The following is a 25,560-nucleotide window of genomic DNA, read 5'->3' on the forward strand; positions in this document are numbered from 1 at the left end:
TGTGGGTGTTTTGGAGAACTACTTTAATTTAATTTGATTTATTTTTTTAAACAACGGCCACGGAGTTACGGTTATTTTAATACACCTTGTCAAACGGGAGCGCCGCCACCCCTATGGAAATAAGAGGGTTAAACTGTAAAATGTAGTTAAATAGCAAATTGTACGTCAAAAAAGTGAGCCAAAAACAATAACCATGCAGTTGGAAATAGCAAAATAAAGAAAAGAAATATTCCACATTTAACATGATTATGTAAAGTTACCACAATTAGTTACGAATTTAAACATACGAAAGCACAAATATAATATGGGTGCAGCGATTCCATGAATTTTGGGTTATCCATGTTCAGCCAGTTTGACAAAAATCGAATTAGACAGGTGATAAATTTGTTTTGCTTGTTTCGGCTTGTAATATTGCACACCTGTAAAGTAGATTGCATAGATAGTCAGCTCATTTCCTATTTTGACTATTATTGTGCACTGTTGTTTATTATTTTGACTATTATGCACTGTTTGAATCAGGCATGTCAAACTGTTTGGCTCAGCGGCCTACATTTCTAGCCTACCCTACAAATTTTAATCATGGGGGGAAATAATAATTTTTATGCACAACACATTTATTCACAAACAATGGAAAAAAAAATGCTTTCAGATGTGTTAAAACAATTACAGTTGAATGAATTCAGCTTTATAGCTGAACAAACGCACCACACTAAACAAACTCAAGTAGGAGCTATGAATAAAAATATGTTTGCCTCAATTGTTGTACTGATTTAAAATAAATAAAAAAGAAATTCAAGTTTTAGCAGTGATTGGGCCATAACATCAGATACAACAACCAGGCTAGGACTACTGAGGCTGAGAAAATACTTTGCAATATTGTGTTAAACATGAAAGCAGATAAATCTGTTTTTTAGTGATCCGCGCAAACAAATGTAATAAATACCATTACACATTTTCTTCCTCTCACTCATTGCACTCCTGCAGTTTTTAACAATGTCATTCAATTGTTTGTTTGTGCTCATCTTTGTTTTATTGTTGTACATCGAAGAAAATACATGCCACACAAAGATAAGCATTCCCTAAAATGGATAGAAAAATATAAAGATAAAAAAAAAAATCTGCCTAAAAGCATTCTGCATCGTTGGACGTTCATTGTTGCAATCTGTCTGTTTTGCTCCAATAATTCCCGTTTACAAATAAACAGACTCGCAAAATTATTTTCATTATGTCCGTTACCCTCAGACCGTTTGATTGACACGACTCTCGGGCAATAGCAGGCTTTTTTCATGATCCACAGACCGCAGTAGCCTGTAAGCCCGTAGTGATATAACGGACAAGGCCTACTTTAGCTCCAAATGACTTTAGCAGTGACCGATTCAAATTATGATCGACACATTAGTTACACATTGAAATTCCCAACATAAATGTATCCAATTCTTCTATGTGTTTTTAAAACGGAGCCAAAAATAAATATGCGTAAGTCGTGATCCATTTTTACGTGCAATTATCAGACACAATTGAGCACAGTAGTAATATAGACTCAGAAAGAGAAGTCAAACATTTAAAACTATTTCACAATATCTAAAAATTAGCCAAAATCAAATGCACAGTTGAAAAGGTTTTAGAGCTGTGCACTTGTTTCCTAATGGCCACTTTTTGAAACCCCTAAACATTCTCTTAAATAAATGAATAGAATCCGTTTTTCAGATGGTCAAGTCAAGTCAAGTCATTTTTATTTTTATTTGTATAGCCCTTAATCACAAAAAGTCTCTAAGGGCTTAAGTTATTACATATAAGAAGTTTAGACTATTCGTATGCTATAGAGTAGAAGTGAGTTTTAAGCTTAGATTTAAACATTTCCACTGAGGTTGCAGATCGGATCTCAGGGGGAAGAGCATTCCGCAACACCGGTGCCCGGATGGAGAACGCTCTCGAACCAGCGGAACATGATGGTGATCAAATTTGACTGGGGACCAGGTAAGGTATCATGCTATTGTCCCATCTTTTTCAACTAAGATGCCCAAGCTACACTCTTTTGCAGGCAAGTGATTGAGGAAAGAGGAAAAAAAAAACAAAAAAAAAAAAACAACAACATTCAGGCAAGAACAAAAACCTTTGCTTCAGTGTTTTCAACTTAATTACTCAATGTTAGTAGCACTTGTGGACAAAACTTCAGTGTGTAACCGTACAAAACTGTCCAATGATTTAAGAACAGCATTACATTTACTTTGAGTACGTCTTGGATTGGGACTTTAAGCAAATTTTACAGGAACATTAAGGGGTTAACAGACGTCATCTCTTTTACACCTTTGCGGCCCTCTAGCGGTGAGAAGGAGCATTTTGCTTTTTTTTAATTTTTTTAATTATTTTAAATCATAACTTTTGATAGAAACGAGCCAGAGACTGGCTTTTTGTTACATAATCAAAAATTTACGCCAGGCATGATCACGCTCCACAAGCCTCATGTGCCACATGTCTCGTTTAAATCATTGTCATTATTGGCCAATGATGTTGCTGTTCTTTGATTTCCACACGCTTTAAGGAAAATCTGCTTTTTGTAACCTAAGAGATTTACCAAAAGAAAGGACTCAGGGGAAGAATTTTGTATAAAGTGTTTTTCTCTGATTAAAGAATTTGCAAAAGATAAGGATGTTTATTTGGTGATTTATCTCGCAAGTTCAAAATTAGTTGATGTTTTCTCTCCTTATTGTGAGCGTCAACTCAACAAACTAGACCATAAGTCGGCAACCCATGGCTTCGGAGCCACATGGCTTTTTCATCCTTCTGTTGAGGCTCCCTGCGACTTTGGAAAATAATGAGTATTCTATAAAAAAAAAAACATTTTATTTGAGTTTGTTCATTTTAAAATATAATTCTGAACTTGAAGATTATGGTAAACTTGTAAGATTAAAATTAAATCATTTTAATATTTTTACCGCCCAAAATATGCGTCACATCTGCCGATGTGCGACGTTCGTATGTGTCCGGTCAGAAGGCTGTTCTCGTTCAGAATCACAAATGGAGCGACAACGCAAACCTTCCCAAACAGGTGAAACTTGTGTTTGAGACATGGAATGCCATCCCTGACAGCTACATAAACATGAAAAGGTACTGTATGCATTTAGGGTCCTGGGAATCTTCGGATCCACATACATCTGTGAGCAGGTCTTCTCCAACATGAACTTTATTAAAAACAAGCTTTGCTTATGCCTCACAGACATCTGCTTACGTTAATGTTTGAAGATGAAGGTGACATCTTACAGTCCTGATGTGAAGAAGCTGTGCAGCGAGGTTCAGGAGCCAAACCCACATTAAGAAGGTAAAATAAACATTTTTAATTGGTTATTATTTTCTATGTTTGTGGGCGTGCATACGTGAGTGCAAGCGTGTATGCGAAATATAAAAGTAACACAAATACACAACTATATAATAAGTGAAGTAGTCCTTTTTTTAAATTCAAGAGGACAACTGGCTGCACACTCCAGTGCACGCGATGGGACAGAAGTAGACTGTGCATTTTTTTGGTCTGTGTTGTTCGTTTAGTGCTGGTGGATAATATTTGGATTCATATCTACTAAATAAGAGGACAGATGACCGCCGGCTATTTTTTTGTTTAGTGTGTTGGATAAGTCTGGATTTTTATTTCTCAAATACAAAGACTTAAATGGACAATGGGTATTTTATTTAAAATTAAGCATCAACCAAGTGTATAATGCTTTTCATTACATGCAGAAATAAAATTCTGTGTTCTCTGCAGCAGCTTGTCGATTTCATTTTCATAAATGCAATAGTTTTTGTACATAGCATAATGTATACATGCATAATACATAAAATGATGTCAAAATGGTGAGCGGCATGGCGACGCAGTGGTTAGCGCTGGGCGGCAGAGTTCTAAGGTCATGAAAGCGAACCTTCCTGTGCTGAGTTTGCATGTTCTCCCCGTGCTTGCGAGAGTTTCTTCTGGGCACTCCGGTTTCCTCCCACATTCCAAAATGCGTGTCAAGTTTATTGCCCGGTCCAAATTGGACCTAGTTGTGAATGAGCAAGTGAGTTGTCTGTCTCTGTGTGCCCTGCAACTGGCTGGCAACCAATTCAGGGTGTCCCTGCCCCCTGCCCGAAGATAGCTGGGATGACCCTACTGAGGATAAGCGGTGCACGTAATGAATGAATGTCAAAATAGGTTGTGGCTCCGGGTGGTTTCTTTTTATTGAGGGTGGTCCCAAAGGGCTCTTTGAGTAAGAAAAGGTTGCAGACACCTGAACTAGATGTTATAAAAAATCAGTAATTGTGATTGGTGCACCCCTATCATTTAGGATTAACAACTCAACTGTGAATTTTGGGAAGAGGAACCATTTTGGTGGTATTCAAACAACTTGGTAGACAAAAATATAATTTGGACCATTTCAATTGCAGGGAAGTTTATGCTTTCCGTTTAGACCATTTATAAATATAAACATGAGCTTCTGAAATGCATACGGAACAATTGGTCAGATATTTTTCACTAGGAATACCTTTTCTGAGAAAAACGACGATGTGCTGCTTGCAGAGGTCACAGAATTGCTGGAGGAAAGACGTTGCCCCATAAGATGTTTTTTGCCAGGTGGAAATGTATTACTGCCTTGTGCTTTCTTCTGGCACTGTCCTGGTACTCCGGAGTTTCTAACACTATGGGAGGTGGGGATGGTTATATAGAAAAAAACACTCAATATGTGCAAGGTTCAATTAATACAGTCCATTCTCTTAAACAGGGGTGAGCAAATACTTTCAGGTGCGGGTTGAAAAATGTTGTCCGAAGGGCCAATATTGGAGACCTATCTCATTTTTCTCATTTAGGAAATAAATAAACATGCAAACATCTAATTTACCCGTTAAATTTCTTTTTACACTTAATTTGATTAGTATCATCAAACTGGTTAGGAAACAGCAAAGTGTTATACTTAGTTTTGTAGTAAAACTGTAGTATGATTTTCGTAGTATTTCTGTTGTATTTTTTAGTATTGCTGTAATAGTATTTTTAAGTACTATTTCTGTAGTAGAAGTTCTGTAGCATTTCCGCAGTAGTATTTTTGCAGTAGTTTCGTAGTATTTTCGTAGTTTGTCTGTAGTATTTTTGTAGTGCGTCTGATGATTTTTTTGTAGATAAAATTATGTATTAAGTTTGTTTTTAGCCAAAAAATACATGTCCTGATCCCATACTGATATTGGATTTTGGTCTCGTGAGATAAAAAAAAAAGCCAGTTTCTTTAGCCGGGGATCGTCGCGCCAAGGACCCCTCCCTTAGCCGCTACCCAGCTCTCTACGCACCCGACCCCTTCGGCCCCTCCTACAGGTTGTGAGCCCATGGGAAGAGGGTCCCACGTTGTCCCTTCGGGCTGTGCCCAGCCGTACCCCGTGAGCAAAGGCCAGGCGCTCGCCAGCGGACCCCACCTCCAGGCCTTGCTCCAGAAGGGGGCTCCGGTAACCTGTGTCCGGGGCGAGGGAAATTGTGGACCAACGTTTTTCTCTTCAAAAAGGGTCTTCTGATCTGCGTTGTCTGGCCACTCATCACCTAGAACCTATTTGCCATGGGTGACCCTACCAAAACTTAAAGCCCCCGACAACATAGCTCCTAGGATCATTGGTACACACAAACTCCTCCACCACGGGAAGGTAGCAGATCATGGAGGAGAGAAAAAGGGGCATCACACTTCTCCCTGGTAAGGTCGATTCAGGGGTACTGGAGAGGAGGGCCCGCCAGGAGGTCGAATCTCGGATTCAGGAGGAACAGTGTTGTTTTCGTCCTGGCCGTGGAAGAGTGGACCAGTTCTACACACTCTGCAGGGTCCTTGAGGGTGCATGGGAGTTTGCCTGTCCGGTCTACATGTGTTTTGTGGACTTGGAGAAGGCATTTGACAGTGTTCCTCGGGAAGCCCTGTGGGGGGTGCTTTTGGAGTATGGGGTACCGCACAGTCTTATCCGGGCTGTGCGGTCCCTGTATGCCTGGTGCCAGAGTCTGGTCCGCATAGCCGGCAGTAAGTCGGATTCGTTCCCGGTGAGGGTTGGTCTCCGCCAGGGTTACCCTTTGTCACCGTGATCTTCAGCTCACGCTGGAGCGATTCGCAGCAGAGTGTGAAGCGGCCGGGATGAGGATCAGCACCTCTAAGTCTGAGACCATGGTACTCAGCCGGAAAAGGGTGGCATGCTCTCTCCGGGTTGGGGATGAGATCTACCCCCAAGTGGAGGAGTTCAAGGATCTTGGGGTCTTGTTCACGAGTGAGGGTAGGATGGAACGGGAGATCGACAGACGGGTCGGTGCAGCGTCTGTTGTCATTCAGACCCTGTACCGGTCCATGGTGGTGAAGAGGGAGCTGAGCCAGAAGGCAAAGCTCTCGATCTCAAAGTCCAAGGCTCCAAGTCTCTGCACCATACAACACAGTCGGCACAATCACACTCTCATACAGTCCCCTCTTAACATCCATACTCATACTCTTGTTGTTCATCACTCTCCTCAGAGCACCCAAAACCTTGCTTCCTTGATTCACTCTGTGCAATACCTCACACTCCATTCCACCAACTGCAGCCACATCACAACCCAAGTACCTAAAAGCTTTCAACTTCTTCCAGCACCTGTCCATGCAACCTGATTTCTAACGTCATGCCCACTCCATCACGTGAACACTTCATCACCTTACTCTTCCCAACATTCACACATAACTTACGCCTATCTCATACTCTTCCAAACTCCGTTACCAACCTTCTCAATGTTTCCTCAGAATCAGCCACAAGCGCTGTGTCATCTGCAAACAACTGACTTACCTGCCACACTGTTGTCCATCATGTCTACACCTCTGCCAAATACTCTTGCATTCACCTCTCTTACCACACCATCCATGTACACATTAAACAGCCATGGAGACATCACACACCCCTGTCTCACACCAGTCAACACAGGGAACCACTCACTTGTCTCACTCCCTACTCTTACACATGCTCTGCTGTTTATATAAAAACTCTTCAATGCTTCCAACAACTTTCCACCCACTACATACATTACCATCACTTGCCACAACGCCTCTCTATCAACTCTGTCATACGCCTTTTCCAAGTCCATGAAAGCCAAATAAACATCCTTACCTTTTGCAAAACATTTCTCACACACCTGTCGTACTGCAAACACCTGATCCACACATCCTCTTCCTTTTCCTGAAACCACTCTGCTCCTCCATCACCACCTCATTTGTTCTTTCTCTCACTCTCTTAATCAAGACTCTTCCATACAGCTTTCACAGACAAAAAACTGATACCTCTCGAATTGCTACATTCATACTTATCACCTTTACCCTTATACAATGGCACAACACATGCACTACACCAATCAACAGGAACCACACCACTTAAAAAGCATACATTCAACAAGCGTACTAACCAGTCAATCATAGCTGTGCCACCTTTTTTCAGGCATTCAGCTCAGCAGTACAACCATCCAACCCAGGTGCCTTCCCTCCTTTCATTTCTTTCACTGCCTCTTGCACCTCCCATGTTTCCACAGGCTTCACATTTAAATCACCCAACATGGGCATTCTCTCCATACCATCGTTTGCCTCGACTCTCACGTCTCTCCCATCCTCCACATTTACCAACGCCTCAAAATACTCTGCCCATCTCGTCCTGACTGCACTATCACTAACCAGCAATCTACCCTCCTTATCTTTCACTTTCTCTTCCTTTCCAGACTCACTGTTTCTTACTCTTTTTATTTCTTTCCAGAACACTTTTCTCCTTTCCTCAAAGTTCACTCCTATCTTTCGACACCATTCATCATTTGCTTTCCTTTTCGATGCTTCCCACTGCCGCTTTTACCAACCTTCTCTTCACTTTATATCTTTCATACGCATCGCCACTCTTATCTTGCAGCCACTCCTCAAAGGCACGTCTCTTTTGTCACAGCCTCTGATACCTCATCATTCCACCATTCACTTCCTTTCCAAATACCTCGACCAACTTTTCTCATTCCACACACTTCTTTTGCACTCCTCAACACTGCCTCTTTAAACCACTTCCATTCAATTTCCACACTCTCCATTTCTTTTCCACTAACCCGTTCACTCTTTGCACTACTGTATAATACTATACATAGCTATAATTATTTAGTATATTATTAGTACTTCAATACTCCAACTCAATACAACATTTTATTTATATCTGTACATTCAAGGAAACCGTGCGGGTCAGATGTATCAACATTTTGTTCTGTATACAAGAATGACAAAGTATATCTGAATCTGAAAGAACACGATCCCGGATACAAGTGGCCGAAATGAGTTTCCTCCGCAGGGTGTCTGGGTTTTCCCTTAGAGATAAGGTGAGAAGCTCAGTCATCCGGGAGGGACTCTGTGTAGAGCACAGGTGTCAAACAGGCGGCCCGCGGGCCGGATCAGGCCGAATAAGGGATTGAATCCGGCCCGCGAGGCAACACTCAGAGGAGCACAAGAGAAAAACAAGCTGCAGGTTGAAATATGTCAACTTGATGTTGCCAAAGCCAGGTGCCTCTCACAAAGACACTGTACTTGAATCTCTCTCTCTCTCTCTCTCTCTCTCTCTCTCTCTCTCTCTCTCTCTCTCTCTCTCTCTCTCTCTCTCTCTCTCTCTCTCTCTCTCTCTCTCTCTCTCTCTCTCTCTCTCTCTCTCTCTCTCTCTCTCTCTCTCTCTCTCTCTCTCTCTCTCTCTCTCTCTCTCTCTCTCTCTTCCTTTGTTGCTCTTTGTTTCTTTGTCTCGCTGTGTCTTTTGAACTTCTTTTGCTTTAACTTCCTTTTTTCTTTTTCTCTTTCTCTCTTCCTACCATTCGCGCTCTCTTTTTCTCTCCCTCTGTCTATTTCTCTTTGGATTTCTTCCTTCCTCTCCCTTTTTTCCCCTTCTCTCATGACTTTTTATCTCTTTTGTTTCTCACGCTCTCTCTGTCTCTCTCTTTTTCTTTCTTTGTCCCGCTCTTTCTTTTATTTCTTTATCTCTCTTTTTCTTTCTCTTTAATCTACTAGTCCGCCCCCCGGCAAAATGTTTGTTCTATTGTCTGGCCTCGGAGTTAAAATGAGTTTGACGCCCCTGGTGTAGAGCCACTGCTCCTCCCGCATTGAGAGGAGCCAGTTGAGGTGGCTCGGGCATCTGATAAGAATGCCTCCTGGACGCCTTCGTCGGGAGGTGTTCCGGGCATGTCCCACCGGCAGGAGGCGACCCAGGACACGCTGGAGAGACTTGGTCTCTCGCCTGGCTTGGGAACGCCTCGGGATCCCGTCGGATGAGCTGGAGGAAGTGGCTGGGGATAGGGACGTCTGGGCTTCCCTTTTAAGGCTGCTGCCCCCGTAACCCGACCCCAGATAAGCGGAAGATAATGGATGGATGGAAGATTAAAAAAATAAAAAATAAATGATTTTGTCTTATTTACAGGAAACCAAAATATTTTCTCTTAGCTCCGCTCTTTCTCTTTTACACAGCAGCTTCTGGATTCAGCATGCCAAGAGTATTTGATTCTATTCTGTTCATCGATAGAATTGGCTTTCTTATCTTTATTATAAAAGTGCAAAGAAAAAATAGTGCATCTTAATTATGTCGCTTGGTGAGTACATCTTCATTTCACGTCTATTTATTTAGATATTGGTGTGTGTATTATTCATTTACTAGTGTATTTCTGATAAACCATTCCATTGAATTATTTATTTATGTATTTATGCAATTTATTTCAAATCATCTACTCAATTCATTTTTTTATCCATCTAGTCATTTTTTAGTTTAAATGCATAAATTATTTGAATATAAAAACAAAAATATATGAAATGCAAAGTCCTTTATGGGACATCAAGCAAAGGACCTAACGTCATCACCACAAAGTTCGTTTTTTAACAACAATATGAAAGCCACAAGTGATGCAACGTGTATTCTACAATATGATACTCATTATTTGGGAAATAAAATAGTTTTTCCTCAGTATCAGTTATGTTACACGACGCTGCCAGTCAATGCTAAGGTCCAGCTCATCTCTGAAGTGCAGGATGGCACTTTACACTGAAAATCCACAGCGACCAGATGATGAAGGTGCTGTATCTGAGTCAGATCAGAAATGTTATCCTGTTACTGGTAACCATATAAACCAGTACTGTGTTTTCATGTGGGAGAACAAATCCCTACCCCAAGAACGGACTGGAGAAGGGAGCCAGGCTGTACTGGCTCGACAACCCTAGCGGTTAAGGGATCTGTGAAACGTGAGCATTGCTGTAGTAGGATATCTGTATTATATCTGTGGTAGGATTTTTTTTTAATATTTCTGTAGAATTACTGTAGTTGTATTTTTGTAGTATTTCTGTAGTAGTATTTTTGTATTTAATTAACACTGTAGTAGAATATTTTTTCCTTTTTCAGGATGGATGTTAAATAATTTATTAGAACCCTCTTTTATGCGCAAAATTTGATATTTTGTTTGAGTAATTTTTGTAGTTTACAGGTGACACACGAAGGGACAACTGGGACAAATGTTGGCACCCCAAAAAAATTATTGTTAGTACTTTATGTATTATATATATTATAATCATATAATGACCATATTCGTTCAGCAGGCTGGGTTAAAAAGCCTGCCGGGCTGCATGAGGCCCGCGAGCAGTAGTTTGCCCACCTCTACTCTAGAAAGACAATTAAATGATTCGATTTTTTAAGATAGTCATGTTTTAAGAATTATTGGACAGGGATTACAAACATGCAGAGGGGATCAAAAATGAGTATGATGATTAAGAACAACTTTTGTTGAACCCTATTAATTCACAGAAATAAACAAAGAAAAAAAAGCAAGCATATGCATGACTAAAAAAGGCCTGTCATCAACTCTTCGAATAAAGGCAAGGATTCCATTTGAACTAGTCTGAGAAGTGCTATAAAGTTTAATGAAGAAAATAGTGATATTTTTGGTTACCTGTTATCTGTTTTACTGCAGGACAGTTTCTGGTTGGCTTTAGGTTTCAGGATGAGCCTCTCTGACGTCAAAGGCCAGGGACGTTGGCCTATCCCGGAGGGCTGCTTTAAGCCAGCTAGTTGCTCTTCTGTTGTAAGCACCTACAGTATATTTTCTCATTTTAATACGATAGAAAAGTGCAGTGGTGGGCAATCAGGGCCACCAAGGCCTTCTATGCTGGCCTAAAAAACTTCTGAATCATGTGTTGTCAAATATATTTTGTCCATCAATACAAATTAAATTATTCCAAATTGTCTGTCATTGGTATATACCTTAAAGGTGGGGAGTGTACTTTGAGGCGTTCTTAAAAATTTGAAAGTTAAAATATTTTCTTAATTAAGTATGTGTAAGAATGCGAAGCTGAGTTTAAAGAGCCTACATGCTTTATTTTCAATGGCGCCCATCTGCTTTTATCAGGCCAGTTCAAGGTGGAACAATGCCCCAAATAGATAACAAAAGAAGAGTCTATTTGAGAGTCTAAGAAATCCCACACATTTTGTGTTAATCTGCTGCCATCCTCTGAATTAAGGCTTAAAGTTTTAAAATGCCGCACCCCACCTTTAAACTTCAGGAATACCTCCCTAATCTATAAGTAAATAATAACTACAAAGTTTAGGCCAGCTAAGTGGCTCACCTTTCTTCCAAATGATGAATTTGTATACCTTTATACTAGTTAATTCCTGAAAAGTAAACCTGACCCTTTAATTGTACTCAACACTTAAACAAATGTTATGACTAAAATTTTAGGAGTTATTGAACAAATGCTAGTCAGGAAGGAATGATTATTCCATGTATTACTATGATCAAATACATGAACTGCAGAAAAGTGATGTACATACAAGTGCAGAGAATCCAAATTATATTTATCAATTATTTTAGAACCATGTGAGGTATTCATTTGCAGTGTTCTACCATCGCATGCGCCGTGTCCAATGCTATTGCAACACAGTTTGTGAAACCTTCGTTAAAGGTACACATATGTAATGCAAATGTATGTGGCCAGAAGGCTGAGATTATAGATTAGTTCATCAAGATCTAAACAATAATTTAGCATTGCAATACTTTGGGATACAAAAGCTACACGGGAAAAAATATTAAAAAGTGACTTACTGAAACAAGGCTTTTTAGAGTCATGTCATCTTGTTGAGACCACTGTTTTGACAGACAAGAGATTCTCTTGTTGAACAGACTCTGCCACTTGTCCCTCAGGCCAAACACCAAGTCTGCTGACTGAACACATATTCCAAAACCATTATTGTAACACAGACAAATGCTGAATGAAAAAAAGCAAACTTGACACTTTCAGTGCAATTAAGCTAGGATTTATTTAAGTAAAAGACAGAAACATTTGGTTGAGTATTCAGTATCTTAAGTTTATATTTTTGAATTAAATTGTCTTTGTCGTTGATAAGCGGACATAGTTTGCAAAGAGATTTCACATTTTGAGTAAATTACAGATAATATTCAGTTTATACTGGGCCACAGAAAGTGTCTGGTGATGGTCTTTGGAAGAACAGAAGACAAACCATGGAATGTGGTGAATGTGATACAAATGTCTGGGGGAAATAGATGGTTCTTCACATTTTTTGTATAACTCTCAGTCACAGAGAGTATCAAAGGGCTGAACATGTACAAATGTCTGAGTAGAGATTAATGAGATTTTTTGTGAATTCATCTCTCTACGACCCAAAAACAGGCCTGGAACCGACAACAGTGGAGAAAGCAGTCCAGAGTTGCGTCTTCATTGGTTCCATGATGACACATACAGTTAAGGGATCTGTGAACCGTAGAACTGTTGGGGTAACCCTAACCGTGAACCAAAATATTAAATGATATTATAATCATACATATTAATTGTCCCTTTAAGTCCAAGTCCAGAATAGCAATATATTCAGTACAAACACGTTTGGAACTCTGATACCATATTGTGAATTTAAAATACTGTAAACGGAATTTCTACCACACCTCACTGTCTGTGTGCAAGACGAGCCATTCATCGATTCTTAACTCAGTGACGCTGTCCTCTGTTTCACTGTCAGTCATCTCATCCGCTGGACCTTCTGAAATGACACAAGACAATAGCAAAAAGTATGTTTTGAAATAATACAAAAACCTGGATTTAGGAGGAGCAATTTGGTTTTTGTCTGGAGTGTGGAACTGAAGACATGCTGTCCAGTTTCCCTATCCAAGTCTGGTCAAGTCACATTTATTTGTGTAACTCAAAAACCCCAGCATGAGAAAAATCAGGAACCTTGAGAAGGGGGGCGACATAAGGTAATCCCCTTCCAAGATGAGCAGGCTGTAATGGATGTTACTTGGGGACCAATACACAAAGCACAGTCAACATCAACAATTGACATAAGCAATGACTGAAATATTTTAAGAAGTCCAAGAGAGCAACGACACAGCTTCAAAAGTGCAAGACAGCAACAACTACATGTGTTTGTTTACTTAGAAAAGGCATTCAACCGTGGTCTTTGGTAAAACATGTGGGAGGTTCTTCAAACGTATAGGGTATCGGACTGTTTAGTCCCTCTATGACCGGTGCCCAAGACTGGTACGTATTACCGGCAGTTAGTCAGATTCGTAGTTGGACTCTGCCAAAGTGGCCTTTTGTCCAGATTCTGTATCATAGACAGAATTTCTAGGCCCAACTGTGGCGTACAAGGAATACGGTTTGGGGATTTCAACATTGCAGATCTGCTTTCTGAAATTGATGTGGTGCGTCAAGTTTCCTCAAGATGTGATATTAGACTCTCGCTTGAGCAATTCGCAGCCAAGTGTGAAGTGGCTAGAAGAGGATCAGCACCACCATGCCCGAGACCATGGTTCTCAGCCGCAGAGGTGGCATGCACTTTACAGGTTGGCGATTAAAAACTCTCCCAAGTATCTCATGGTATTGTTCACGAGCGAGGGTAGGTTTGACTGGGAGATCGACAGGCAGATTGATTCAGCGTCTGCTGTCATGCTGAGCTGAAAGGCAAAGCTCCTCATTTGTCAATCTAACTTCCTACCCTAACCTATGAAGAAAGGGTTGTGACTGAAGAAAAAAAAATCCAGGAACGAAAGTACAAGTGGCTGAAATGAGTTTCCTCATCAGGTTTGAAGCTAGGTCATACGGGAGGGACTCAGATTAGAGCCGCAACGGAGGAGCCAATTGAGGGTGTTTCTATTTCCTGAAAATGATTGCATTTTTTTCCCTTTAACTCCTGCGTTGATGACGTTCACAACAAGAAATCTTACAGTTTTCAGATTACCTTTATGTGCAGTAGATTTTTGCAGGGCAGTGTTGGGAGGTCTGTAACCGCCTGCAAATATGGCTACAGTGATGGCGGTCACCATAGTACAACAGCGAACACTTGCAATCCTGTGGCCTCTGCTCATCTCATCGTAGACCAGCCAGTCTGTGGGAAGGGCATGTGACAATTTCGAGGCACTATCCTGGAGAAGAAAATCAATATTTTTTTTTAATTTTCAGTACTACAGTACTCGCCCAACATAATAATCAGCGAATCACGTTTAATTGAATACACAAATACAAAATGTACCTCCTGAATAGCATTTGATATTAACGGGGATCTGAGCTAAATTGTAACATCTGATAAATCGTGTACCCTATGTATTCATTTTTGTATCTTAAGGCATATTTAAGAAGCTGTAACTTACTGTATATCCATTAGTTACTGTTGAGTGCAGACCACATGACTTGTCTGTCATATAGAGCCGCAATGATTAGGGGACATTGTTGAGAAAAATCAATAACAGACAATGTTAACAAAGTATTCCCTTTTCGACAAATGTAGCCATACACTTTTTTTCCAAACAGAGTGAGCCGTCTCACAAGATTATATATCTGCTGAAAATCGCCTATACGCAGTAGCGCCTCAAGTCTCGAGCCATTACATGCAGAAATGACAGGGCGGACATCAAGTACGTGTTCCAAACTTCTAAAGTTTGGGAGCATTTCAGCCTGGATACGGCCAATAAAAAGACTACTTGCACAATTTGTAAAGCAAACCTTGGGCATCATATGGCAGTACTTCGGTGATGCAGTAACATTTAAAGTCAAAGCACATTGGACCGTTTAACAAAACAGAGTACGACTCTTTTTGTTAAGATTAAAGTAACATTAGGGCCAATACAGTTTTGATGATAATGCATTGTACCTTTTATACATGTATATTTCCACTATAAAAGAGAGCCTGAATGCATCTCCTGTTTGAGTTCATTTGTCATTAAGCAGGTGTTAACAGTTAAAGTTTCATTGACTTTTACTGGGAAATAACTGTGTAATAAGAATGACTCAGATATGTTTCATTAAGAGAGCTTCCAATGACATGTCAACCCCACTCTTTACTGTTGTAAAAATGGGTGCATTGAACTTGAATTGAGCTACTTCAAGGTTGTTTATAACAACCACTCCAAAATGCTGAGGGGTGAGCAGTTTAAAAAAAAACAACAACCATGTGCTATACTGTCTTGAGAACTATGGGAATATGCCACAGCCTTCCAGTGAAATGACCAATGACATCCTTCCAAGTTTAAGTTCCTGTTCATTGAAGGAAATTACATGTTTTGAGCTCCAGTGTATTTGGTTTCTTATTATAGTAGCTCAATTAAATTCAGTTTATACATGTCAAAGTATGTCTACTGCAGCAGCTGATCTGGTCATCTATGGTTGCTTTGTCAGCGAGATGCTCTTGCATATGGCATATAATACACAATTGTCTCTTCGCTTGGATTTTTTTTTTTTTTAAACCCTTCACCAATCAATTTGAGTCTTTAGCAACAGTTTTTGTATTCTCCAATGCTGATAATATTCGATAGTTTGTACACCTTTTCATGCCAAAATTCGAGCACTTTTTAAGGACTTTCAAAGATAAAAATTTTTATTCTCTGGTACCATTAAAAGAAAAGATCCTGTGAAAATTTTGTTCTAACTAGAAATACGAACCTTGACTCGAATCAATACTAGTAGTAGGTAGTAAGTAGATACACGATATTATAGTTTAATTTGGACAACTTAATTTGGACGACGTGGGACCCTCTTCCCATGGGCTCACCACCTGTAGGAGGGGCCAAAGGGGTCGGGTGCGCAGAGAGCTGGGTAGCGGCCAAGGGAGGGGTCCTTGGCGCGACGATCCCCGGCTACAGAAACTGGCTTTTGGGACATGGAACGTTACCTCTCTGGCAGGGAAGGAGCGCGAGTTGGTGCGTGAGGTTGAGAAATTTCGACTAGATATAGAGGGCTCTGGTACCAGTCCTCTCGAGAGGGGTTGGACTCTCTTCCACTCTGGAGTTGCCCGTGGTGAGAGGCGCAGAGCCGGTGTGGGCATAATAGTTGCTCTACGGGGCTCGGCACCTGTACATTGGGGTTCAGCCCAGTAGACGAGTGGGTAGCCTCCCTCCGCCTTCGGGTGGGGGGACGGGTCCTGACTGTTGTTTGTGCTTATGCACCAAATAGCAGTTCGGAGTACCCACCCTTCTTGGAGTCCTTAGAGGGTGTGCTTGAGAGCGCGCCCCCTGGGGACTCCCTCATACTGCTGGGAGACTTCAACGCTCACGTGGGCAATGACAGTGAGACCTGGAGGGGCGTGATTGGGACCAACTGCCCCCCTGACCTGAACCCGAGTGGTGTTTCGTTATTGGACTTCTGTGCCCGTCATGGTTTGTCCATAATGAACACCATGTTCAGACATAAGGGTGTCCATATGTGCACTTGGCACCAGGACACCCTAGGCCGTAGTTCGATGATCGACTTTGTCATCGTTTCGTCGGACCTGCGGCCGCATGTTCTGGACACTCGGGTGAAGAGAGGGGCGGAGCTGTCAACTGATCACCACCTGGTGGTGAGTTGGCTTAGATGGTGGGGGAAGATGCCGGCCCGACCCGGCAGACCCAAGCGTATTGAGAGGGTCTGTTGGGAACGGCTAGCAGGATCTCCTGTCAGAAGAAGTTTCAATTCACACCTCCGACAGAACTTTGCCCATGTCCCGAGGGAGGCGGAGGACATTGAGTCCGAGTGGACCATGTTCCGCGCCTCCATTGTCGAAGCGGCTGATCGAAGCTGTGTGCCTGCCGCGGAGGCAACCCTCAGACCCGTTGGTGGTCACCGGCGGTGAGGGATGCCGTCAAGCTGAAGAAGGAGTCTTATCGGGCCTTCCTGGCCTGTGGGACTCTGGAAGCAGCTGGCAGGTATCGGCTTACCAAGCGGAATGCGGCTTCGGCGGTTGCTGAGGTGAAAAGTCGGGCATGGGAGGAGTTTGGCGAGGCCATGGAAGCCGACTTACGAACGGCTTCGAGGAAATTCTGGTCCACCATCCGGCGTCTTAGGGAGGGGAAGCAGTGTGCCATCGACACTGTGTATAGTGCCGATGGGGCGCTGCTGACCTCGACCCGGGACGTTGTGAATCAGTGGGCGGAGTACTTCGAAGACCTCCTCAATTCCACCGACACGTCTTCCTCTGGGGAAGCAGAGCCTGAGGACTCTGGGTTGGGCTCTCGTATCACTGGGGTTGAAGTCACCGAGGTGGTCAAAAAACTCCTCGGTGGCAGGGCCCGGGGATCGATAAGATCCGCCCAGAGTTCATTAGGGCTCTGGATGTTGTGGGTGTGTCACGATTGACACGCCTCTGCAACATCGCGTGGACATTGGGGACAGCGCCTCTGGACTGGCAGACTGGGGTGGTGGTCCCCGTCTTTAAGAAGGGGGACCGGAGACTGTGTTCCAACTACAGGGGAATCACACTTCTCAGCCTCCCTGGTAAGGTCTATTCAGGGGTACTGGAGAGGAGGGTCCACCAGGAAGTCGAATCTCGGATTCAGGAGGAACAGTGTGGTTTTCGTCCTGGCCGTGGAAAACTGGACCAGCTCCATACACTCTGCAGGGTCTTTGAGGGTGCATGGGAGTTTGCCTGTCCGGTCTACATGTGTTTTGTGGACTTGGAGAAGGCATTTGACCGTGTTCCTCGGGAGGCCTGTGGGGGGTGCTTCGGGAGTATGGGGTACCGCACAGTCTTATCCGGGCTGTGCGGTCCCTGTATGCCCGGTGCCAGAGTCTGGTCCGCATTGCCGGCAGTAAGTCGGATTCGTTCCCGGTGAGGGTTGTGCTCCGCCAGGGCTGCCCTTTGTCACCGATTCTGTTCATAACTTTTACGGACAGAATTTCTAGGCGCAGCCTTGGCGGGGACGGATTCCGGTTTGGGGGCCTCAGCATTGCGTCACTGTTTTTGCAGATGACGTGGTGCTGTTGGCTTCCTCAGGCCGATCTTCACCTCTCGCTGGAGCGATTCGCAGCCGAGTGTGAAGCGGCCGTGATGAGGATCAGCACCTCCAAGTCCGAGGCCATGGTACTCAGTCGGAAAAGGGTGGTATGCTCGCTCTGGGTCGGGGAGGAGGTCTTGCCCCAAGTGGAGGAGTTCAAGTATCTTGGGGTCTTGTTCACGAGTGTGGGTAGGATGGAACGGGAGATCGACAGACGGGTCGGTGCAGCGTCTGCTGTCATTCGGACCCTGTACCGGTCCATCGTGGTGAAAAGGGAGCTGAGTCGAAAGGCAAAGTCCTCGATCTACCGGTCGATCTACGCTCCTACCCTCACCTATGGTCATGAACTTTTGGTCATGACCGAAAGAACACGATCCCGGATACAAGTGGCCGAAATGAGTTTCCTCCGCAGGGTGGCTGGGTTCTCCCTTAGAGATAAGGTGAGAAGCTCAGTCATCCGGGAGGGACTCGGTGTAGAGCCACTGCTCCTCCGCGTTGAGAGGAACCAGTTGAGGTGGCTCGGGCATCTAATAAGGATGCCTCCTGGACGCCTCCCTCGGGAGGTGTTCCGGGCATGTCCCACCGGCAGGAGGCCCCGGGGGCGACCCAGGACACAGAGAGACTATGTCTCACGGCTGGCTTGGGAACGCCTCAGGGTCCCGTCGGATGAGCTGGAGGAGGTGGCTGGGGATAGGGACGTCTGGGCTTCCCTTTTAACGCTGCTGCCCCCGCGACCCGACCTCGGATAAGCGGAAGACAATAGATGGATGGATTGGACAACTTATGGTTCTCCATGTCAATTCAGATCATCATTACAAACATAAATAAATAAATAATAAATGGTCTGCATTTATATAGCGCTTATCAAGTCAATGAAGAACTCCCAAAGCACTTTACACTTACGCATTCACACACACTCGCATACCGATAGCAGCGTTAGCTATGCAAGGCAACTGCCTGCTTATCGGTGGCGTTAACACGACATATAACACGGAGGAAAAGGGAATCGAACCTGCGACCTTTTGATACCAGGACGAGTGCCTTACCTCCCGAGCTAAGCAAAAATACATGAACCATCATTATTTCTTTTGTCTTGTTTAGTTAGGTTATTGATGGCCAAAACAAAAAAAACAATGCCTTTAGACGATTCGTTGTTTTGATCTATTTCCGACACTGCTAGAAAAAAAGTTTAGAAGCAAAAAACTGGAATTGATTAGCTGTGTATGAATGTCTTTACTTGTCTGAATACATTTGTCTGGAAGAAATTCAATAACATTGGATGGGGTTTTTTTTTTGGGGTGGATATCAGACCTAGAATATTGACCTAACCACGTGACGACACCATGACGGACAACAATAAAACGAAGTGAACAGTGGGTATAGCCAGTAAACAGTAGTCAATAACAATAAAAAATACAATATTTAACACCAGTGGCAATGACAAGTCAAACAAATATTGTGCAGCTGTCAAGACGAGGGGACTCATCTTGCCGAAACGCACAAAGAGCGCTATTTACAGAAACTAATGATAGCATTAGTAGGGCTAGCTAATGACCCATATAGTTTTCCTCCTGACATATTCACACATCTAACCGAATCCTCCAGTCTGCCTGACTTCAGTCCACACAATCTGTACCAGTACATTGTAAATTGATTATCCCCAAACACCAGTGATGATCTAAAGGCTTAAAAAGTTCTGGATGGTTACAAGTTATTTGTAGCTCGTAGACGTTACTGTGCTTCGTTTTGCCGTCAAAAGTTCCCCTCGCGCAAACTTTACTAAAACGTCTTCGCATCGAAATTTTTGGGGAATGTATTAGTAGAGTAAAGCATGGGGCATTTGCACCTTGTATAAAAATCACTTTGCAACAGTTAATTTCAGCGTAAAAAGCTTTACGGTAGAGAACATAAAAATGTTTTAATGCCCGTGATATTCCGAAGATAACTGTTTCTAATCTCTGATTAATTGCAATAAAAGCAGCTTGTAAGAACCTAAGCTAGTAAGAAACGGCTACAGTAAGAGACTAACATAGCCAGTTAGCACTAGCTAACTTATTATATTGAGTAACTTTGACGTGACTCGTACCTACTTCAATTAAACTTGCTCATAAATACATTAAACAGACTTTGTAAAAATTGCTCACTGCAAATCCTGGAATAATTTGCTAATCTATAATCTCAGCCTTCAGGCGACTCCCTCTGAATCTCAGATAAACATTGCCGTTTTTTGTCTTATTTAAAAGGCATAAAATTCCAAATCGGGCTTAGAACCTTGCACAGCAATACATTTTAATTGCGAAATGTGGTTGTTAAATATTCGTCTGTCATGGTTATTGGTATTTATTTAAACTCAAATGCTCATTCAAGTGCTTTCCACAAGGGTGCTTCTTGTAGTCCGTTGTAGCTCTCATTCTTCAAGGGAAGGCAACATGACGTCACCTGCAAAGGGTCAATAAGATATTTTAACCCGATATTGATCAAATTGGAACGCCTCTACCAAGGGAAATGTTTAATTGAATACACATAGAGGTTTTACCAAAGAACTTTCACTGCAATTTAGACACACAAATAATCCGTGCTAATGTACCAAGCTATATGAAATCTCTATCCCACTATTCTGTTTCATCATTGGCAAAATTGTAAAAACAGAGTATGCACCATGCAATTGGAGTCAAACAATAAGAACAAAAGCTTTAACAATAAAGTGTCCTCAGGTGTTAAACGGAAAGGTGATGTGTGCAGTGATATAATAGGCAGCGCTCCTGAGCGCATAAGCCCCATTCTAACACTTTTAAAATGACACACTACTTGGCACTACAAGCACACCACTTATTTATGTATTAAATATTCAGATGACGGCCCTTTGTGACAAGTTAATACTCATTTAGAAAGAGTTCATAAAAACTTGATAGTTTAAATATGTAGGATATTTAGCCCCTAGATGTGTGTTAAATTAAATTAATTTGTTAGGAAAATGACCTACACCTGTGGGAGGATGTTGTCATACAGTATCCTATAGAAAATAAAAAATTCTGAATGGAAACTAAAAAAATATACATGTGTTGGGGTGAACTTATTTCAGCTGAGCACTGTACATACCTCCTTGCCTTGAGACTGATTGAATGTGGATGTAGGATGAAAATTGACTTTCTTCTCCTTGTTACTGGAGAGCAACTTTGTTTTAGGGTTGATATGAAGCAGATTTGGGTACATGCCAGCAACCAGGGCTGCCTTTACCACAGCCCACTTTTCTGAGTTGATATTCAAATCATGTATATCACTTCCCCCGTGGGGTTTCACAAAGCCTACAACAAAAAGAGACATCAAAAATGTATAATTCATTCAACTTAAAACCACATTCAAACATTCCACAATGTGAGTTACAAGGAAAGAAAGAGGCAATGAAAGTATTTACAAATTTTGCTGTACATTTTACTAAAACAGACCATGTGCACGAAGCTCTCCAAGCAGCTGTGTTCTCATGCCAAGAATCATTTCCAAGGTGGCATTTGACAGAAAGTTCTTTTCACAAAAGGACCTTTCACAACCATTAATGCTAGATTTTTGCCAAGCCTGAGAAAAATAAAGAATAAAAAAAAAATCAACAAAACACACATATGCACTAGTCTGGCAAAATCATTACAACCAACAATAAAAACTTTCCAAAGCACAAAAATAAAAAACAAAGGCTCTCTATAAATGAATAAACAAAATACTTTTAGATGGAGGACTTCGCAATCATTTCTGCAGCCCCTGAGGCATAACATAAGTGTAAATAAAGCTGTTGGTTTAGCCAATAAGATACGAGTTGGCAGACTAGGCCCTTCGAGCAGACGCAAGGAAATATCAGTGGTTTTACCATAGATAATTTACACCTTTTTAATGGCCGAATTCAAGCACTTTTTAAAGCCTTTCAAATTCTTTTTTTCCATTTTCTCCAGGACCATTAAAAGAAGAAATCCGTCATGAATCATTTATTTTGCAGATCCACAAATATATCTGCAATTTTCATATGTAACTTTTAATCTTACGTGTGCATTTATTAAGACCTATGATTCATAAAATAAGTAAATCGCATATAAATGTGTGGACCTTAAGATAAATACAACACCCCTCTCCCTCATAAGTGTTGGGTAAAAATTACGGTAATATGTTGCTTACATTTTCAATTGTAAGAAGTTTTTCCCATTACAACCACTGGAAAAAAACTACCTTAATTTTTTACATGGGCCATAATAAATGTCCACATATAATAATGCCCTGAACAGATGTAGCATGCACCTTTCATCATGGACGTGACCTGTATAGGTGGCAATGACGCTTCATAGTACAATAACATACAAACTAATACCACTAGAGTTAATGACGAGGGAAGAAGAAACGCAAAAGCAAAGCGAAGCCACCAGAGAAGATGTGTCTGCATTATTTCTAAGCGGACTTGTTTTATGTTTCTTCATTTGATGTGTGGTCTTTCGATACAGACTGCCGAGAAACATGGAAACAATTTCAAGCATTAACAGTCACTTTACTTAAAATTCAAGCACTTTTCAAACCTTGAAAGCACAACGTTAAAATGTAAGGATTTTCAAGGATTTCAAGCACTCCTATGAAACTTGCTAGTATGATTGCTAGTAGATTGGAAGTATCATGACAAAAAGGTGAATAAAATAATAGTATCCCCGTGTTCACTTATTCTATCTAACGGACATTTTTCAACCCAAAATCGAACAAAAACTTATGCCAAAAACATGACAGGACGGGCTCGACTTTTAGCATTAAGTTTAGTGGCAAAAGAATAAAATGTCTTGATGGAACTGAAAAGCAGGTAAAATCTGTACAACAGAGTAATTAAAATCTTCTAGAAGAAAGGAAGGAAAATGGATTTTGTGCACATAAAAAAGGATTTTGGGTGAGTAAAATGTAGCTATTTTCCCAAAATATGAGGTTATTACTGATGTTTTTTTCATATGTAGCTTAGCTGCAGTAAATGTTTTATTGTCATAAAATGATTATTGAGGGCAACGTTCTCTGTAGTGCAGCACGGCGGCGCAGTGGTTAGCGCATGTGCGGCACAGTTCATGTCATGGGAACCTCCTGCGTGGGTTCAAATCCAGCTCCAGACTTCCTGTGCGGAGTTTGTATGTTCTCCCCGTGCTTGCGTGGGTTTCCTCCGGGCACTCCGGTTTCCTCCCACATTCCAAAAACATGCATTTCAGGTGAATTGGCCGGTCCAAATTGTCCCTAGGTGTGAATGAGCGAGTGAGTTGTCTGTCCCCGTGTGCCCTGCGATTGGCTGGCAACCAGTTCAGGGTGTTCCCTGCCCACTGCCCGATGATTGCTGGGATGGGCTCCAGCACCCCCGCGACCCTACTGAGGATGAGCGGTGCAGCTAATGAGATGAGATGAGACGTTCTCTGTAATTTTATTAATTTAAGTGTCTGAACGTTCACACAAAGTATGTGAGCATCTTTTTCCTGCTTTGTTGTCTTCTTGTTTTTTTAAAATCCCCCTTTTTACCCGTTTTTTTCTTGCTGTTTTTTTATTTTGTTCTCTTTTTTCTTTAAACTGTTTTTTACTTATTTTTCTTGTTTTTCCCTCTGTTTCTTAATTTTTCCTGATTTTTTCCACTTCTTTCTTGTTCCTTTTATTCTTCTAATTTTTTCCCTTAGCTCTTTACTTCTTTTACATGTTGGTATTTTTTTTTTTTTTTTTCTTTTTTTTTTATATCATTTTTTATTTATTTTTTTAGATCCGGTGGCCCACAGGTAAATTGAGTTTGAGACTCCTGCTGTATGCCATTGTGCAAAGGTAGGCCTACAGTAGATTTGTTATATGGATTTAAGCAACAAAAGCAATCTGAAGAGCAGCCAGCTCTTTTTAGTAGGCAGAGCCAAAAGAGCCGGTTCTTGAATTTTTTTTCTACTGCAATTTCGAGCCCTGAACATTATGCGCTGGATAGTTTTTCTTGTACGCGGAAAAGTTCTGGCAAGTGCGCAATGAGGGTTAGACCAATTCAGACGGAGCACTACTGAAATCCTAGGTGGGAAATGCATGGCCTGCCACTGATTGTACATGAATCAAAAAAAGATTTGGCACTGAATACACCGTTAAAAGTACCTGAAACATTCTCAGCATAGTCATGTGGTCACTGAAATAGGTTGAGGAGAATTGTTTACGGCATTGAAGGGCAGCTCTCTTCTGCGAGGCCTGGACAGGAAGAACAAAAGGATCCCGATAACCTAGAGTACTGGCAATTGTCAAAACTGGGTCTAGACACTTGAGCACTACAGCACAAATCAACATCTTTCCAAGATGGGGCTCAAGAGGTAGATCAGCGAGACGAAAGCCAAGATTTGTCAGTTCTTCATCCTGATTCAACGCATCTATTGTCTGGAGAAAAAGACATGGTTCTAAAGAACATTATTCAACTATTCTTATTGTTTAGTTTTCTTACCTTAAGCATCTGCACCGCACTTTTGATAGCATGTGCTGAAGGAGGTTGTGGAGCCTTGGACAAGAACTCGCATATTGGAGAGTTACTCAAAGACTTGGTCTGCAGACATAATTCCTAACACACACGCACACAACCACACAAACAATACAACAAGGGTACACATCAAAGTACATTGGAGACCTTCTTAATTTTTTTTTATCAAATGTGTGCTCCACACAAGCAGATTTAGACTTTTGAGATGTTCTGACGTCACAAATGCTAGACGTTCGCTCTTCTTGAAAGAGGTCACAAAACACCTAACAAGTTCATAAGGTCTCAGACTGAATATCTAATCCTTCAAAAAAAGGGCATGGCCAGTAAAGTTAAACTAAGTCTAATAATCACATGTTAAGTAAGGGTTAAGCTATTTAAACTTGACCAAAAATTCCAATCTACTCGATTTTCCCACAAATGGTGAGGATTAAAGCCTGAAATAATGTACAAACTTATATTTCATCATATTAGTATAAAAATATATGCAATTTTTTTAAAACGTTTAGGTCCAAGTGATACATTATGTAATGAAAGAAAGTTTCCCCTTTTTTGTAAAATGCTGTTCCCATGGCAACATGTTCTTGACCAAAAATAAAACACAGCTTTTGATGGGTAAACATTCATGAAAACTTATGTCCCTATGGGTCAGCACGGCAGCGCAGTGGTTAGCGCGTGTGCGGCACAGTTCTGAGGTCGTGGGAACCTCGTGCGTGGGTTCAAATCCAGCTCCCGGCCTTACTGTGCGGAGTTTGTATGTTCTCCCCGTGCTTGCGTGGGTTTCCTCCGGGCACTCCGGTTTCCTCCCACATTCCAAAGACATGCATTTCAGGTGAATTGG

At 41.7% G+C, this 25,560-nt stretch overlaps 1 protein-coding gene across 2 annotated transcripts in view; it reads right to left on the bottom strand.

The window, feature by feature from the left end:
• Positions 1-25,560, bottom strand: part of ythdc2 (YTH domain containing 2) — an 81,706-nt gene that overhangs the window by 8,773 nt on the left and 47,373 nt on the right. For both annotated transcript variants that reach the window (XM_088355559.1, XM_088355560.1), the window contains 9 exons: positions 24,690-24,803; positions 24,353-24,625; positions 21,682-21,808; positions 21,335-21,540; positions 14,230-14,413; positions 12,938-13,032; positions 12,083-12,202; positions 10,934-11,073; positions 4,512-4,665 (listed from right to left, as the gene is read on the bottom strand). In XM_088355559.1, coding sequence (XP_088211685.1) covers positions 4,512-4,665; positions 10,934-11,073; positions 12,083-12,202; positions 12,938-13,032; positions 14,230-14,413; positions 21,335-21,540; positions 21,682-21,808; positions 24,353-24,625; positions 24,690-24,803 — 1,413 coding nt within the window. The remainder of the gene's footprint in view (positions 1-4,511; positions 4,666-10,933; positions 11,074-12,082; positions 12,203-12,937; positions 13,033-14,229; positions 14,414-21,334; positions 21,541-21,681; positions 21,809-24,352; positions 24,626-24,689; positions 24,804-25,560) is intronic.

Source organism: Urocampus carinirostris, chromosome 16 (assembly GCF_059441175.1).
Source record: "Urocampus carinirostris isolate Australia breed hairy pipefish chromosome 16, RoL_Ucar_1.0, whole genome shotgun sequence".
Classification (NCBI taxonomy): domain Eukaryota; kingdom Metazoa; phylum Chordata; class Actinopteri; order Syngnathiformes; family Syngnathidae; genus Urocampus; species Urocampus carinirostris.